General features: G+C 51.1%; 1 protein-coding gene across 2 annotated transcripts in view; it reads left to right on the top strand.

Annotated features, from left to right (window-relative positions):
- LOC140394981 (tyrosine-protein kinase JAK2-like) overlaps positions 1 to 18,927 on the top strand; it is a 109,233-nt gene that overhangs the window by 79,377 nt on the left and 10,929 nt on the right. For both annotated transcript variants that reach the window (XM_072482248.1, XM_072482249.1), the window contains 7 exons: positions 611 to 744; positions 2,708 to 2,846; positions 3,683 to 3,834; positions 6,557 to 6,707; positions 8,468 to 8,607; positions 11,391 to 11,580; positions 14,117 to 14,241. In XM_072482248.1, coding sequence (XP_072338349.1) covers positions 611 to 744; positions 2,708 to 2,846; positions 3,683 to 3,834; positions 6,557 to 6,707; positions 8,468 to 8,607; positions 11,391 to 11,580; positions 14,117 to 14,241 — 1,031 coding nt within the window. The remainder of the gene's footprint in view (positions 1 to 610; positions 745 to 2,707; positions 2,847 to 3,682; positions 3,835 to 6,556; positions 6,708 to 8,467; positions 8,608 to 11,390; positions 11,581 to 14,116; positions 14,242 to 18,927) is intronic.

Here is an 18,927-nt window from a genome sequence, read left to right as displayed (position 1 = left end):
AGGTGTTGTCTAAGGAACCTTGGTGCGTGCTGCAGTGCATCTTGTTGATGGTACACATGACTGCCAATGTTCATCGGTGATGAAGGGTATGAATGTTTGTGGAAGGGGGAGCAATCAAGCGGGCTGCTTTGTCCTGGATGGTGTCCAGCTTCTTAAGCGTTTTTTTGAGCTGTACTCATCCAGGCAAGTGGAGAGTATACCATCACACTCCTGACTTGTGCCTTGTAGATGGTGGACAGGCTTGGGGTAGTCAGGAGGTGAGTTACTTGCCGTAGGATTCCCAGCTTTTGACCTGCCCTGGTAGCCACATAATTAATGTGACTAGTCCAGTTGAGTTTCTGATCAATGGTAACACCCAGGATGTTGATCGTTGAGATGTGGAAGATTATGAGGGATTTGGACAGGGTAAATAGGAAGCAGCTGTTCCCCTTAGTAGAGGGGTCAATCACAAGTTTTAAGGTGAGGGGCAGGAAAGAGAGCATATCCCGTTATTAAAGCCTTAAAGGTATCCATGTTACACTTGCTGCAAATGTTAAACATTCTTCAGGTGTCCTACTCAGTAGCCAGCTGATGCCTGTTCCTTACATTTGCTCCCTTTTTTGCTTTACAGACATCATGGTGCAGGAGTACGTGAGGTACGGAGCCCTGGACATGTACTTGAAAAAGAATAGAAGCAAAAACTGTGTCAACATCAGCTGGAAGCTGGAAGTTGCAAAGCAGCTTGCTTACGCCATGAATTTCCTGGTATGTGTTGCAGCATGTTCCACAGAAACAGTCGCGTCGCTCGATTTCCAAATGATTGTGAGCTGTCCTGTTGCGTATTGGGCTGAGGGTTAGCGCACAGTTCTTATATCGCTGACACTGAGTTAAATTCCACTATTGACTGATGGTTTGAAAACCCTCCTCTCCCCAGTGGCCACAATGGTTTGGTGAGTCACGAGTAAAAGAGATGAATAACGGACAGTGCGATGGCGCAGTGCTTAGCACTGCTGCCTCATGGCGCCGAGGTCCCAGGTTCGATCCCGGCTCTGGGTCACTGTCCATGTGGAGTTTGCACATTCTCCCCGTGTTTGCGTGGGTTTCGCTCCCACAACCCAAAGATGTGCAGGGCAGGTGGATTGGCCACGCTAAATTGCCCCTTAATTGGAAAAAATGAATTGGGTATTCTAAATTTATTTAACTAAAGAGATGAATAACAAAGCCTAACTTTATCTAAACTGTAGGACAGAGAATAAATCTAGAGATACTGAGGGCATGTAAAAACGGAAATACTTTAATCACGAGTGACTTTAGTCTTTTTGAAGATTGGGAAAATCAAGTTGTCAGAGGTAGCTGTGAGGAAGAATTCAGAGAAGTGCATTCAGGACAGTTTTCTAGAATAATGTGTAGAGGATCGAACCAGGGATCAGGCTGATTTGGAACTGGTAATGTATAATGAGGCAGATTTATTAAACGATAGCGGGCAGCATGGTAGCACAGTGGTTAGCAGTGCTGCCTCATGACGCTGAGGACCCGGGTTCGATCCCAGTCCTGGGTCACTGTCCATGTGGAGTTTGCACATTCTCCCCTTGTCTGCGTGGGTCTCACCCCCACAACCTAAAAGATGTACAGGCTAGGTGGATTGGCCACGTTAAATTGCCCCTAAATTGAAAAAATTGGGTACTCTAAATTTAATCAACCATTAGTTAACCCAGGAAGTTAAGGATAGTATTAAAGTAAAAGAAAAAATGGACAATGTGGCAAAGATAAGTGGTAAACCCGAGGATTAGGAACATTTTAAAAGCCAACAAAAGATGACCAAAAAAATAAAGAGGGAGAACGTAAACCATGAGAGTAAACTATCAATTAATATACAAATAGACAGCAAGAACTTCTTTAACTATATAGAAAGGAAGAGATGCCAAAATGAACATAGGCCTTTGAGAGAATGAGAATGGGGAAATAATAATGGGGAACCAGGAAATAAATACAATAACTATCATGAGAGGGGAAGGTACCAGGAAAACTAATGGGGCTAAACTTCTTTTCAATTTGATCATGGGATGACTTTGATTAGGATTTGGAATGGTGGATAGGTGGTGGATACAGATTCGACGGCAGCCTTCAAAATGGAATCGGTTAAATACTTTAATGAGCAAACAATTTCTGGGTTATGGGGAGAGAGCAGGGGAGTAGGACTAACTGGTTGGTGTAATGATCCACCTTAGACTTGATGGGCCGAATGGTGGTCTTCAGCTGTACTATTCTATGATCCAATGGTACTAAATTGCTCCACTCGGGTTGACTATTCCAAGGAAGCCACTCATACAAGGAGGTTGGTTTGGATCCATTTGATCTCCTCCTCCGGAACACGAAACCCAACTTGCTTCCCATTCAAGCATCCAACTACTTGATGAAGTAGTCCAGGGCTCAACCACCCTCCCTCAATAACCTATCCCTATCATGGACCACTGCTCGTGAGTGAAGAAATACTTCCAGGAATCTGTCCTGTATTTTTCTTTGACCTGTGCTCTCACTCACCCTCTAGTCCTGGACAATTGGAAAGTACGAATGTGGGCTCCTTGCCCTGCCTTCTTTATGTTACCCTCTGAAATCTCCCCCACCGAAGAACCACCAGATTGTCAAGATTATCCTTCACCGAACCAGCTGCCTTCAGGCCCTACCCAATGCTGGAGATTCTTTTGATATAAAGCTTTCACCTTTACAGGAGGACAAGCACATTGTCCATGGCAACGTCTGTGCGAAGAATGTCCTGTTGACACGCGAAGGAGACACAGTGACCGGGATTCCTCCGTTTATCAAGCTAAGCGACCCCGGAGTCAGCATCACAATCCTGCCAATTGAAGGTAAGAGGCGATTGGCCTGAAATTCACTTCAGTGCATAGGTTGCTTTTTTGTTGGTGGAGAAGAAATTGTCCGTCAAGTTGGGGGTTGCTGGGGAAAAGAATAATATTGACAAACGTTCACCCCGTCAATATGACTGGTGTGTGTTGATACCATTTTGGAAGCACATAGAACATACAGTGCAGAAGGAGGCCATTCAGCCCATCGAGTCTGCACCGACCCACTTAAACCCTCACTTCCACCCTATCCCCGTAACCCAATAAGCCCTCCAACCTTTTTGGTCACTAAGGGCAATTTAGCATAGCCAATCCACCTAACCTGCACGTCTTTGGACTGTGGGAGGAAACCGGAGCACCCGGAGGAAACCCACGCACACACGGGGAGAAAGAGCAGACAGTAACCCAGCGGGGAATCGAACCTGGGACCTTGGTGCCGTGAAGCCACAGTGCTATCCACTTGTGCTACCGTGCTGCCCAAGTAGATTCATGCCTTTCTGTGGGCATTGTTGCTGGCAAGATTGGCACTTATTGCCCATCCATTATGGCCCTCGTAAAAGAGATGATGGGCTTTCCTCTTGAACCACTGCAGCCCATGTGGAGAATGTACTCCCATTGTGCCCATTGTGTTGCTGGGTCCAGAGCTCTGGGATCTTGAGCCAGCAACGAAGGAATGGCCAATTTCTGTCCAAGTTGGGATGGTGCTCGATTCAGAGGGGAAGGTGGGAGTGTTTCCCACGTGCCCGGCGCCTTTGCTTTCGTAGCAGGCGGAGGTTGTAGTTTTGTAGACACCTTCTTGCAACTAAATGTGAGGCTGATGCGTGACTGCGCTCTTTCCACAGTTCGAATCGACAGGATTCCCTGGGCGGCTCCCGAGTGCATTGACGAACCCAACCACCTGGCTGTGGAATCAGACAAGTGGAGTTTTGGGACAACACTCTGGGAGATATTCAGTGGGGGAGACCTTCCTCTCTACAGCATGGAGCCGACACGGGTAAGGGGCCATCCACTTCTGGCTGCTCAACATTTGAATAGACTTTGTTCTGGGGCTACCCAGCAGCTCATTCGGCAGCTCTGAGCGAATTCAACAACAGAAATTGGTCCTTTGAGGATGAGAAAATCCAACACCCAAGCCAGTCATGTCATTCAGAATATCTAACTGTATTCATTCGAGGGAATTGCAAGATTTTATATATCATAGGGAAATAACAAACCCAATATCTATTGCAGGAGATGATAGACCCCATTATGTTGTAGGGAATCCCCTGTGAATGATATAGGGAACAGCAAATACTGGATTCTCCGGTCCCCCAGCCGCTGTGTTTTTCAGCGGCGGCACGCAGTTCGATGGCGGCGGGATTCTATATTCCCGCCGCTTGTCAACGGCATTTCCCATTGAAGCCACCCCAGACCACAGGGAAACCCACGGGCGGGGTGTACTGCCGGCGAGGACAGAGAATCCCAACAGCCAGATGTTGTGCCTCCTGTAGCTGGAACCAGAATGGCTGTAGCACCGGCCAGAGAATTCCAGCCACCGTGTACGATATATAGAATAACAGACTCCGTGTATATTACAGGGAATAGCATTAACCCTGTGTTATATTACAGAGGGATAGCACCCCCTGTGAATATTACAAAGAATAACAAAATATTGGGCGAGATTCTCCGACCCCCCCCCCCGCCGGGTCGGAGAATCGCCGGGGGCTGGCGTGAATCCCGCCCCCGCCGGTTGCCGAATTCTCCGGCACCGGATATTCGGCGGGGGCGGGAATCGCGCCGCGCAGGTTGGCGGGCCCCCCGCCCCCCCCCGCGATTCTCCGGCCCGGATGGGCCGAAGTCCCGCCGCTAAAATGCCTGTCCCGCCGGCGTAGATTAAACCACCTACCTTACCGGCGGGTCAAGGCGGCGCGGGCGGGCTCCGGGGTCCTGGGGGGGGCGCGGGCCGATCTGACCCCGGGGGGTGCCCCCCACGGTGGCCTGGCCCGCGATTGGGGCCCACCGATCCGCGGGCGGGCCTGTGCCGTGGGGGCACTCTTTTCCTTCCCCGTTCGCCACGGTCTCCACCATGGCGGAGGCGGAAGAGAGTCCCTCCACTGCGCATGCACGGGAATGCCGTCAGCGGCCGCTGACGCTCTCGCGCATGCGCCGCCCGGAGATGTCATTTCCGCGCCAGCTGGCGGGGCACCAAAGGCCTTTTCAGCCAGCTGGCGGGGCGGAAATTCGTCCGGCGGGGGCCTAGCCCCTTAAAGTTGGTGCTCGGCCCCCCAAGATGCAGAGAATTCCGCACCTTTGGGGCGGCGCGATGCCCGACTGATTTGCGCCGTTTTGGGCGCCAGTCGGCGGACATCGCGCCGATACTGGAGAATTTTGCCCATTGTGTGTAAATGCCGCTATTCCTTCAGCGTTTCTTCCGCCTTACCTCTTTTCCTGATTTCGTCCTCTTTAACAAATTGGGCGGGATCCTCCGGTCTCGTCCATGGCGGGACCCGTCGTGAGTGAGAATTTGGCGTTCCAATCAAAACTCCATTCACCGGACAATCCGAGCCCCAAACAAGGGCGGAAGCTTTTGTCTCCCTCCTTCTCTTGGTTCACGCTGGGGGTCCAATCCACACCTTCCAGACTCACACAGGTGCCCAGCATTCCCAAGTGAGTGGAGACACTGAACGTTGGTCGTTGCCTATAAATGTGGGAGGTATCACAGGGATAATGTCCCCACGTGATGCCTGCGTACATCGTGCGTTCCAACATGGGTCCCTTAAAATAAACTCAGAGCAGGACCCCCATGTGGTCGTCACCACTAGTTGTATTACATGTATTACGGCACTGCCGGTATAGTAGAGGTACATGGGTAAATCCCTGCCTGCTGGCCCCGCCCAGTAGGTGGTGTATAAAGGTGTGCACTCGCCGGTGCTGCAGCCATTCTGGTTCCAGCTACAGGAGGCACCACATCTTTGCTCAATAAAGCCTCGATTATTCCACTGCTCTCGTCTTTGTGGTAATCGATAGTGCATCACCCCACTGATTTTCCTCCATTTCTGATTCAATCTCAGGTTGCCACGGTCAGCAGTTCTATTCCCAACTTGCTCACAGAAAGGCTTACATTTATATAGCGCCGCCCGCAGCCTCAAAGTGCTTCACAGCAAATGAAGTTTAGTCACTGTTGTCATGGACAAAGCAAATTTGCACACAGCACGTTCCCACAAACAGCAATGTGACAATGGTTGGATAATCGATTGCGCGATAAATATTAGCCAGGGTATCACTGCGATTTCCTCTGTCTCCAAAATTATACCATGGGGTCCCTTACATCGATGTACAGATAGGACCTCAGTTTAATGTGCCATCTGAAAGACAGCACTTCTGACAGTGCCGCACTCCCTCAGTACCACACTGGGAATGTCAGCCTTATAATTTCGTGCTTATGTCTCTCGAGGGGGGCTTAAACCCACAACGTTCTGACTCTGGGTGGGCAGGCAACCCACTGAGCCACAGCAATTCACTGGGCACCTGGAATTGATGCAGGGACCCTCTTGTCTGTCTGGTTATGGAGCAAATATTAGATTTCCCACTGGGAAAGTTTTTCCGTTCAAAGCCCAGGTAGTTATCTAATGAAGCAGATCAGGTGCAGGCTGTAGAAACTGCCGGAAAATGTAGCCGTGCTGGGGGAGATTTGTAATGTTTTATTCTGTCGTCTTTTTGTCCCATGTGTCGTGCAGAAGCTACAGTTTTATGAAGACGGTCTCCAGCTTCCTGCTCCCAGGTGGACGGAACTCGCCAACCTCATCAATCAGTGCATGAGCTACCAGCCCTATCTGCGGCCATCCTTCAGGGCCATTATCAGAGAACTTAACAGACTGAACACATCAGGTAACTAATTTTAGAAATCAGTGCTACATCCTCCCCACAATCCTTCTACACTATCCCCATTAGACAATCTCAAGACAGGTACAGCATGGGGCTAGATACAAAGTAAAGCTCCCTCTACATTGTCCCCATCAAACACGCCCAGGCCAGGTACAGCATGGGGTTAGATACAGAATAAAGCTGACTCTACACTGTCCCCACCAAAAACTCCCAAGATCGGTACTTCACGGGGTTAGATACAGAGTAAAGCTCCCTCTACACTGTCCCCATCAAACACTCCCAGGACAGGTACAGCACGGGGTTAGATACAGAGTAAAGCTCCCTCTACACTGTCCCCATCAAACACTCCCAGGACAGGTACAGCACGGGGTTAGATACAGAGTAATGCTCCCTCTACACTATCCCCATTAGACAATCTAGGGACAGGTACTGCACGGGGGTTGATACAGAGTAAAGCTCCCTCTACACTATCCCCACTAGACAATCTCAAGCGAGGTACCACACGAGGATAGATACAGAGTAAAGCTCCCTCTACACTGTCCCCATCAAACACTCTCAGGCCAGGTACAGCATGGGGTTAGATACAGAGTAAAGCTCCCTCTTCACTGTCCCCATCAAACACTCCAAGGACAAGGACAGCACGGGGTTAGGTACAGAGTAAAGCTCCCTCTACACTGTCCCTATTAAACACAGCCAGGACAAGTACAGCACATGGATAGATACAGAGTAAAGTTCCCTCTACACTTTCCCCATTAAACACACCCAGGACAAGTACAGCACGGGGTTAGATACAGTGTAAAGCTCCTTCTGCACAGCCCCATCAAACACTCCCAGGACAGGTATAGCACGGGGTTAGATACAGAGTAAAGCTCCCTCTACATTGTCCCCATCAAACACTCCCAGGACAGGTACAGCACGGGGTTAGATATAGAGTAAAGCTCTCTCTGCACTGTCCCTATCAAACACTCCCAGGACAGGTACAGCATGGGCTTAGATACAGAGTAAAGCTCCCTCTACACTGTCCCTATCAAACACTCCCAGGGCAGGTACAGCACGGGGTTAGATACAGGGTAAAGCTCCATCCACACTGTCCCCATCAAACACTCCCAGGACAGGTACAGCACGGGGTTAGATACAGAGTAAAGCTCCATCTACACTGTCCCCATGACAGGTACAGCACGGGGTTAGATACAAAGTAAAACTCCCTCTACACTGTCCCTATCAAACACTCCCAGGACAGGTACAGCATGGGCTTAGATACAGAGTAAAGCTCCCTCTGCACTGTCCCCATCAAACACTCCCAGGACAGGTACAGCACGGGGTTAGATACAAAGTAAAACTCCCTCTGCACTGTCCCCATCAAACATTCCCAGGACAGGTACAGCATGTGTATAGATGCAGAGTTAAGTTCCCTCTACAGTGTCCCCATTGAACACTCCCAAGGCAGGTATTGAACAGGGTTAGGAGTAAAACTCTCTCTACACTGTCCCCATCAATGCTCCTCAACCCCAATCTCAGAAGAAGGCACTCTGTGGCCTGAATAGATTGCCATTTTTGAACATCTGGTGCCAAATCAGAGGCAGTTTGACAGTTCACTAGAACATCGACTGAGAAAACTAATTTCACAAGATCCTTAAAGCAGAGAAAGGAGATTATAGTTCCTTCGTATAGGCTTGAATAGAACAAGACTCTTGAGGTGAAAGGCCAGAGTTTAACCCTACATTAATCCCCTGTGTTGTTAATGACCTTTCTGTATTTTGCAGACTATGAACGGCTCTGTGACCTGTCGCCCAGCGACCTCCCCAGTACCGATGGTTTCTGGCGGTTTGTTGACATGAGGAAACAGGATGATCCCAGTTTCTTTGAAGAGAGGCACCTTAAATTCATCTCAATGCTGGGCAAGGTAATTTGCGCTGAATTCATAGAGGAATAAAATCGAGGATGGAGGAGGAGTGTGTTAGTTGTGAGTTTGAGTGCCACCTCTCAAATCCTGGCCTGCGCTGGATTCACTGATCTCAGCTCCCTTCAGTTCCTCGGGATGTCTCAAAGAGCTTTCCAGCCAATGATGCAGCTTGTGAATGTGGGTACTGTTGTAATATGGCAGCCATTTTGTTTCTGGTCCACGATCCCCCAAACAGCAGTGAGATAAATGACCAGATCATTCACTTTGATCATATTGGTTCAGAGATTTAGGGGAAGTGGTTCGCTGATAATGTCAAATTTAGAATATAAATCTAGGGCGTGATCTAACGGAAATGTTTCTAAGTGTGATTTGTGGTGGGTTTTGCTCTGTCGGCGAGTACCCCACTGATATCTAACTACACTTAGTCACCTTTTTTGGGCCCTGTGGATTTTCTCACCAGACCAGTCCACACTTTGAATTATTTTCATCACTGGAGGGCTAAAGTCATTGGCCCGACCAGCTCCACAAAGATCCGGCTGCCATTTTGAAAGAGTGCCCCCATCTCTAAGTGAGCTTGTGAGACCTCCACACACCATCACCCATGGGCAGTGTCACCTCCCACACACATGGGTATTACCCCATACCCCCTCAAATGATGTCACCCCGCTATGGGGCCGCTAAGCACTCCCCCTCCCCCCCCCCCTTTTTAGGCCTTCCCACGTCCCCTTTCAGTCCACCCCCCTTCCAGGACCCCTACCCTTCGCCCCATTCCAACCTTCCGGAGGCCTTTCATACCCGCTTTCCACTCCCTCATCTTCACCCCCCCCCTCACCCTCCTTTCATGGGCAAGGCCCCCCTCAGGCCCTGACCCTTGACAGTTCCATCCTGGCACCCACACCGTGGTACTGCCACCTTGGAACTCTCAGTGCTCCTGCCGGCCTTGCAGTGTCATCCAGGCATTTTGGCAGTGCCAAGGTGGCAGTGCCAAGGTGCCCACCTGCCAGTGCCAAGGTACCCGTGTTCCAAGAGGAGGTCCAGTGGGGCACCCTGCCCTGTCCCTGACTACACAAGGACCTCCGAGGGCCCGGGAGACCCCACCCCGGGTGCCATTCTGCCTGGTCCACGTTTGTGTGGACCACTATCGAATGGCACCCAGCTTGGCACGCCCTGGAGAGGTCGGTAGATGCCGGGAGCCCGATAGATCCTGGGTCATCACCCCTAAGCGGGTTTTAAACCTCCTTAGGTGTGCAAGGCCTATTGTGGGCGGGATCCTGATCGGGCCATACGGGCAGCACGGTAGCATGGTGGTTAGCACAATTGCTTCACAGCTCCAGATTCGAATTCCGGCTTGGGTCACTGTCTGTGCGGAGTCTGCACGTCCTCCCTGTGTGTGCGTGGGTTTCCTCCGGGTGCTCCGGTTTCCTCCCACAGTCCAAAGAAGTGCAGGTTAGGTGGATTGGCCATGATAAATTGCCCTTAGTGTCCAAAATTGCCCTTAGTGTTGGGTGGGGTTACTGGGTTATGGGGATAGGGTGGAGGTGTTGACCTTGGGTAGGGTGCTCTTTCCGAGAGCCGGTGCAGACTCGAAGGGCCGAATGGCCTCCTTCTGCACTGTAAATTCTATGATAATCTATGAGTCACCTCGCGAGATCTGGGTAGATCCCGAGAGGCATGCTGGCTGTCGGGAAATCCATGGGAGGCCTCTCCTGGAATCTACTGGCCACGTCACACTCCTGTTCAGGTATGATGCAGCTGGTAGATCGCACCGCTAGTCTCTGCAATGGTGACCATGGCCAGGAAGGTCAAGCCCCGCTGTCCTCTGTCCATAAGACCATAAGATATAGGAGCAGAATTAGGCCACTTGGCCAATCAAATCTGCTCCGCCATTCAATCATGGCTGATATGTTTCTCATCCCCATTCTCCTGCCTTCTCCCTGATCCCATTATTAATCAAGAACCTATCTATCTCGGTCTTAAAGACACTCAGTGATTTGGCCTCCACAGCCTTCTGCAGCAAAGAGTTCCACAGATTCACCACCCTCTGGCTGAAGAAATTCCTCCTCATCTCGGTTTTAAAGGATCGTCCCTTGAGTCTGAGGCTGTGCCCTTAGGTCCTAGCCTCTCCTACTGATGGAAACAACTTCTCCACGTCCACGCTATCTCGGCCTCTCAGTATTCTATAAGTTTCAATGCGTCGGATGCAGCGAGACCTTCAAATCTCCGTTGGCCTCGGTGGGATCGGAAGATTCTGCCAGTGGGAGGGGCCATAAAATCCTGGTCTATAACAACCATCGTAGATTGTTGGAAAAACCCATCTGGTTCACTCATCTCCTTTAGGGAAGGAAATCCGCCATCCTTACCTGGTCTGGCCTACTTGTGGCTCCAGACCTACTGCAATGTGGTTGACTCCTAACCACCCTCTGAAAATGCCTAGCAAGCCACTCAGTTCTCAGACAATTCGGCATGGGCAGCAAATGCTTTCCACGTCCTGTAAAATAATAGACTGAAACTGTGCTGGAACACCCAATTCCAATTGTGTCATGGGATCTTTTGCATTCACCTGAGGCGGCAGGCAAGGCCTCGGTTAACTTCTACACCAAAAACCATCACCTCCCACGCAATTTTTAAAGTATTACTTCTGATTTTCCTCCTGGATGTTGTGCCCAACAGTGTCCTGGAGATTGAACTTTCATTCCTGGAGATTCCAGGGCAATCCTGGAGGGTTGGCAACCCCCAATCCCCAAGGCCAGTTTGCTCAGTGACTCTTGTTGCCTCATTGACAGGGAAACTTTGGCAGTGTGGAGCTATGCCGTTACGATCCACTCGGTGACAACACGGGAGACCTGGTTGCCGTGAAAAAGCTCCAGCACAGCACGACAGAGCACCTTCGGGATTTTGAGCGAGAGATTGCAGTGGTCAAGAATCTCCACAGTGAATACATTGTAAAATACAAGGGCGTCTGCTACAGTGTCGGTGAGCCAGAATGCTTTCCCCATTCTTTGTTTTCTTTCTGTGTTCAGGATAATTTGGCAACTGAAGACTTAGGGCGGGATGCTCCCATCCCGCGGCAGAGTGTCCACGCCATCGTAAAACGCGACGGTGTGAACGGGCCACTGCCAAGAGTAATTCTGGTCCCTACAGGGGGCCAGGACGGCGCCGGCTGCTAGCAGGTGTGGACGGCGCCGGCGGGACTCAGCGTTTTAACTGCGGCCGCTCGGCCCACCCGGGCCGGAGAATCGGCGAGCCGGCCGTGTAGAGCAGCCCCCGACCGGCACCGCGCCAGCCACGCCGGCGCCAATCCGTCGATTCTCCGGCCCGGCCCAGGGCTGGGAGAATCCCGCCTTTACTGTCAGCGATTTTTGTCATTGAGGAGACCGGGGAGAAAGACGAGGTGCGGGATCTACCAGCCACGTTGCGCCCGCAAAGCAGCGCAGCATGGTCAATGCAACCGGTAGATGTCGGGAGATCCCACTTCCGGGATCCAACCAACTCGCCACGCCCCGTGGGATCTCGCAAAGTGGCGATGTGAATCCCGCCCATTGTGGGACTTTTCCCATTCAGATAGAATGCGCTCGAGATCTCATGGTGCAGAGTTGGAAAAGTAAGGAATAATATGCTTAAGGTCACAAAATGAACATAGAACATAGAACATTACAGCGCAGTACAGGCCCTTCGGCCCTCGATGTTGCGCCGACCTGTGAAACCACTCTAAAGCCCATCTACACTATTCCCTTATTTGAAGGCTCATTCTGTCCTGTCCAGTCCTATTCTGTCAGGTATAGGAATTTTGTAACAGTAGATATTCTCTTAGTTCCAGTGATTGCTTTCCTCTGTAAGTGATCCTTATGTCTCTATGGCCTGGGGTGCACCATTTTCAACCCAATTATTTTAAATCTGGGTCTTCTGGATACTGAACCTCCTGTTGGTGGAAACAGTTTCCCTCCCATAAAAAGCCTCATAATTCTGAATGTTTCCATTAAACCCTACTTAACCTTCTCCGTTCTAAGTATAACAACCCTAAATTCTCTGGCCTCCCCAGATATCTGTCGGGGTGCACGGCTATGTTACTGGACTCGTAATCCAGTAGCACGGACTTAGGATCCTAAAATATAAGTTAAAATCCCACTATCACAGCAAGCAAATTTAATTTGAGTTAAGTAGACAAATGTAGAGCTACTAAATCAGTATCAGTGACGGTGACCATAAAACTACTGGATTGTTGAAAGAAACTCATCTGCTTCACTGAGGTCCGTCCTGGTTGGGAGGAAATCGGTCTTCCTTACCTGGTCTGGACTGGGTGGCCGGGACTTTCCAGCCATTCATGCCGGTGGGATTTTCCGGTGTTGCCGATGGTCCCTCCCCCTGACAACGAGGGAATGGGAAGCCCTGTTGACAATGACTGGACCGATGGTGGGCCAGCTCCGCGAAACATGCGGCGGCTGTGCAGAAAATCCCTCCCTGTGTGATTCCAGACCCATTTAGTCCAGCTGTTTCTTAGCTGCTCTCTGAAATGGCCCAGCAAGACCCTCGGTTGTATTCAAGAAGGTAGCACACCACCACCACCTTTTCAAGGACAATTAGGGATGGGCTATAAATGCTGGCCATGCAGGTAACACCTATGTCCTGAGATTGAGTGAAGGAAACAGCTACCCTATGGATTTCCCTCACAGGTCCTTGGACCAGACAGTTCTGACCTTTTCCATGCTGGTTCCTGAACAATGCTTAAACACGTGTTCAAAGAAATGCAGCACGGCACAAATCCATTTTGAAATGAAATGAAATGAAAATCGCTTATTGTCACAAGTAGGCTTCAAATGAAGTTACTGTGAAAAGCCCCTAGTCGCCACATTCCGGCGCCTGTTCGGGGAGGCTGGTACGGGAATTGAACCGTGCTGCTGGCATGCCTTGGTCTGCTTTCAAAGCCAGCGATTTAGCCCTGTGCTAAACAGCCCCTACATTAACCATAGGCTGCCACCTTGTCACCTTGTGGCCCGTCGTCAGCACAAAAAGTCTCAAGCTTGTCGGAGGAAACAAAGGCTAACGTGAACCCGGAGTCCCACAGCTTTGGGATTGTGAATAGGTCATGATTCAACAAGTCTTGACTTCAACATAGGGGCTGGAGGGAGGTAAAGGGTGCAGGAAGGTTTAACCTTTTCTCTATTAATGGTAAAAATAGAACAAAAAATGATAAAGCAGAGAGGGACTGGAGAACGGGGGCCAGGGAAGGATTCCGCAAGCGATAAATAATTTCCTTCTCCATTAAGGATTGAAATATGTATTTTTATTTCCTGCGTGCTGGCTAAATGTTTGCATAAAAAATCTGTTCAAAAGATTAAAAAGCTCATCTGTGTGAGCGCTCAGTCTCATTGAAAAATGTATTCAGATTTTACTGAAAGCTGCGCTATTCACATTTCTCCACAATATGTCCCATTCTGTCTGTGATTCATCGGTGCTACACACCCATGCAACACTTCTTGTGTCAGAAATAGCTGTTGCTTTATTTCCACAGGGCACAGGAACCTGAGACTGATAATGGAATATCTGCCGTATGGGAGCCTGCGAGATTACCTGCAAAAGAACAAACACAGACTGGATCACAAAAAACTCTTGCTGTACGCCTCCCAAATATGTAAGGTGAGTAGGGCCTGGGAGGGAGAGTTTGACTAGTATGATGTTGGGTGATTTGGGGGTGATAGGGTGCCTTCAGATCAGTACTGTAGATCAAAGAGTCCAACACAAGGCCCACAGGAAAACCCGACCCACAAGCTCCTCGAATCAGCTTCACTAGTGTGAGGATCCCAGTTGGTGTTATAACTGGACGGGACGATCCCAGAATGGAACCCTGGCTCGAAAGACCGTGGGCTGGATTCTGTGTCGGCTTCGTTCCTCCGTTTCGCCCGCGGATTTCTGACGGCGTGGGGGTGCCCACAACGGGAAGCCCCATTGGCCGGCTGCCGGGACGGAGAATCCTGCTGCCGGCGAGGGAGTGCCGCACCAGAAAAAGGATGCGGCGGGACGGAGAATCCCTCCCCCAAACTTTTAATTAACTTTAATAAAGCATGGAGGAACAGAATCACAGGACACGGATCCGCATCAGCAACAAGAAAATAGCATTTATTAAACATTAACAAATTGGATTGTGATGCAATACACCTTTACCCCCCTCCTTATTTTTATAATCTTTTTGTCACAAGTAGGCTTAAATTAACATTGCAATGAAGTTATTGTGAAAAGCCCCTAGTCGCCACATTCCGGCGCCTGTTCGGGTACTCTGAGGGAGAATTCAGAATGTCCAATTCACCCAAGAGCCCATCTTTCGGGACTTGTGGGAGGAAGCCGGAGCACCCGGAGGAAACCCACGCAGACACGTAGAGAACTTGCAGGCTCTGTACAGACTGTGACCCAAGCCGGGAATCAATCCTGGACCCTGGCACTGTGAAGCAACAGTGCTACCCACTGTGCTACCGTGCTGCCCTCAGCTTAACAATCACACACAAATTTGATGATTAACACGGGTTACAAAATACACCTTGATCTACGATGGTCTCATGAACACAACGTCCCTTTTAAGCACACAAGATGACTGTGGGTAAATACACTCTCCACTACGAACCCCAAGTAAATGTTTGTAGATGTCTCCTCAGAATTCCCCCAGATGTTTGTCACATGAGAGTTTCCAAACTCTACTCCCAAAACACGTGTTAAAATCTTCTCTCATAACAATACTTTCGCTTAGCGGTTTGAATTCCAAAATCCAGACCTGGGGCAGGATTCTCCGAACGCCCGCCGGGTCGGAGAATCGCCAGGGGGCAGCGTGAATCCCGCCCCCGCCGGCCGCCGAATTCTCCGGCACCGAAAGTTTGGCGGGGGCGGGAATCGCGCCGCACCGGTCGGCGGGGCCCCCCCTGGCGATTCTCCGGCCTGCGATGGGCTGAAATTCTGCTGCTGTCACGCCAGTCCCGCCAGCATGAATCAAACCACCTCCCTTACCGGCGGGACTGGTGGCGCGGGTGGGCTCCGGGGTCCTGGGGGGGGGGGGGGGGCACGGGGCGTTCTGGCCCTGGGGGGTGGCCCCACGGTGGACTGGCCCGCGATTGGGGCCCACCGATCTGCAGGCGGGCCTGTGCCGTGGGGGAACTCATTTCCTTCCACCTCGGCCATAGCCTCCGCGATGGCTGATGCGGAAGTGAACCCCCCCTGCTCATGCGCGGGGATGACGTAAGGGATGTCATTTTTAAACAAAGCTTCCACTCCACTTTTTACAGATAATCCAGTCCAGGATTTTACACCAGCCTGTGCAGGACTTCTTTCTCTTGACTGCTGTGTAAACTGCTCACAATTGCTTTGACTCTCAATTCCCATACTGTATTAAAATGGCATCAGGTGTTTGATTTACTTTTGACAGCTGCTGTCCCAATTTAAATCTAGTTACTGCAATTGTCTATTTCACTCAGAACACTTTGTTTACTCTTACTTGTATTCTTCTGAATAATATCTTGGTCTCTGCTCACTTAACTTCAATCGTCTTCAGCACTCTTTCTGTACCAACTCCCTGGTTACCTAGACTTTAAGAAACTTCTCTCTTTGCAGCTCCCAGCCTGTCCAGCCTTTCTTCTGGCACAGTTGAGAGATGCCCAAAATCCTGTCTGCAACTGCCAACAAATTCAGCTAAAACTAAAACTTAAAAGCTTTTTTAAATCCTTACAAGGGCCTCCAGTTGCCTAGCAACTCCTGCTAGCCCTATTTATTCTTTGTGCCGTAACCCAGTAGAATCATAGAACTTACAGTGCAAGAGGAGGCCATTCAGCCCATCAGGTTTACACTGACCCTTGGAAAGAGCACGCCACTTAAGCCGTACTTAAGCCCACACCTCCACCCTATCCCGCTAACCCAGTGACCCCACCTAACCTTTTTGGACACTAAGGGAAATTTAGCATGGCCAATCCACCTAACCTGCGCATCTTTGGACTGTGGGAGGAAACCGGAGCACCCGGAGGAAACCCACGCAGACACCGGGAGAATGTTCAGACTCCACACAGACAGTGACCCAGTGGGGAATCGAACCTGGGACCCTGGAGCTGTGAAGCAACAGTGCTAACCACTGTGCGGCCGTGCCTCATATATGCTTGTTTGTCTTCACTCACTTCCGAAAGCTAGTGAATCCAAACAAACCTGTTGGACTTTAAGCTGGTGTTGTGAGACTTCTTACTGTGCCCACCCCAGTCCAACGCCGGCATCTCCACATCTTGGGCAAAATTCTCCGTAATCGGCGCGATGTCCGCCAACCGGCGCCAAAAACGGCGCAAATCAGTCCGGCATCGCGCCGCCCCAAAGGTGCGGAATCCTCCACATCTTGAGGGGCCGAGCCCTCACCTTGAGGGGCTAGGCCCGCGCCGGACTGATTTCCGCCCCGTCAGCTGGCGGGAAAGGCCTTTGGTGCCCCGCCAGCTGGCGCGGAAATGACATTTCCACGGGGATGCCGTGGGCGGCCGCTGACGCTCCCGCACATGCGCAGTGGGGGGGGTCTCTTCCGCCTCCGCCATGGTGGAGACCATGGCGAAGGCGGAAGGAAAAGAGTGCCCCCACGGCATAGGCCCGCCCGCGGATCGGTGGGCCCCGATCGCGGGCCAGGCCACCGTGGGGGCACCCCCCACCCCCCCCCCCCCCCCCCCGGGGCCAGATCGCCCCGCGCCACCCCCCACCCCCCCCAGGACCCCAGAGCCCGCCTGCGCCGCCTTGTCCCGCCGGTAAGAGAGGTGGTTTAATCCACGCCGGCAGGACAGGCATTCCAGCAGCGGGACTTCGGCCCATCCGGGCACCGGAGAATCGCTGGGGGGTGGGGGGCCTGCCAACCGGCGCGGCGCGATTCCCGCCCCCGCCGAATCTCCGGTGCCGGAGAATTCGGCAACCAGCGGGGGCGGGATTCACGCCAGCCCCGGCGATTCTCCGACCCGGCGGGGGGGGTCGGAGAATCTCGCCCCTTGTTTTCTCAGCAATAGGTTTTGTATCAGTTCTTTTCACCCTTCCAAGCTTGAGAACAAAATCACGTGTAGAATTCAACACACGTTCAGCTGTTTGTGGGACTGCTAAAGACTCCCCTTTTAGCTTTCGGTGTCAACTTTAGGTTTCACCCTCTAAGCCAGAAGGTTACGGGTTTGAGCGTTAAGACCAGTGCATCAATTCCACTGCGCTGATACTCCCAGTGCAGTAGTGAGAGAATGCTGCGAGGTCAAAGTGCTGGATTTCAGCTGAGGGCCTGTGAACTCCCTCAGGTAGACATAAAAGATTCACTGTCACTTTTCAAAGTAGAGCAATGGAGTTCTCACCCGCAGCCCGGCCGATATTTATCCCCCAAACCAACATTGAGCAAAACAATTTACCTGGTCACCTAGCCCGCTCCTGCTCGTGGGATTTCTCTCTGCACAAATTAACTCCTGCCTTACAACAGTGACCACACTTCAGAAGCATGCAGTTCATTGGCCGTAATGCGCTTTCCGGTGTCATAGAATCATAGAATTTACAGTGCAGAAGGAGGCCATTCGGCCCATCGACTCTGCACCGGCTCTTGGCAAGAGCAACCTATTTAAGCCCACATCTCCATCCTATCCCCATAACCCAGCAACCCCATTTAACCTAAGGGCAATTTAGCATGGTCAATCCACCTAACCTGCACATCTTTGGACAGTGGGAGGAAACCGGAGCACCCGGAGGAAACCCACGCACACACGGGGAGAACGTGCAGACTCCGCACAGACAGTGACCCAAGCCGGGAATCGAACCTAGGACCCTGGTGCTATGAAGCCATTGTGCTAACCACTATGCTACCGTGCTGCCCCAAATATGAATAGCAGAGAATGGTTTTGATCCATCGACCTCTGAGCTACGGGCCCAGCACACATCCGCTGTCCTGAGAAACTGCTATATAATTGCACATCCTGCCCACCAGGCTTGCAGCCCAAGGCCTTCTTTGTCCCCTCATGAATAGAGGTGCAACAACGTTCTGCTTCCAGGGGCAGGTTAGATGTTTTACAGAGGACTTCAGGACAAGGAGCTGTCAATCCTGGACGGAAAACTCCCTGAAGGTTCCCTGACCTGCTGCCTCCAATCGCCCTGCCCCAACACTCCTGCCATTGGCTACTCAATATATCCACACCTATAAAACATACAGTGCAGAACGAGGCCATTCAGCCCATCGAGTCTGCAGCGACCCACTTAAACCCTCACTTCCACCCTATCCCCGTAACCCAATAACCCCTCCTAACCTTTTTTGGTCGCTAAGGGCAATTTTTCACGGCCAATCCACCTAACCTGCACATCCTT

This window comes from Scyliorhinus torazame, chromosome 18 (genome assembly GCF_047496885.1).
Source record: "Scyliorhinus torazame isolate Kashiwa2021f chromosome 18, sScyTor2.1, whole genome shotgun sequence".
NCBI lineage: Eukaryota > Metazoa > Chordata > Chondrichthyes > Carcharhiniformes > Scyliorhinidae > Scyliorhinus > Scyliorhinus torazame.
Note: the sequence above shows the minus strand (reverse complement) of the source record. Positions and strands in the feature narration are given on the sequence as shown.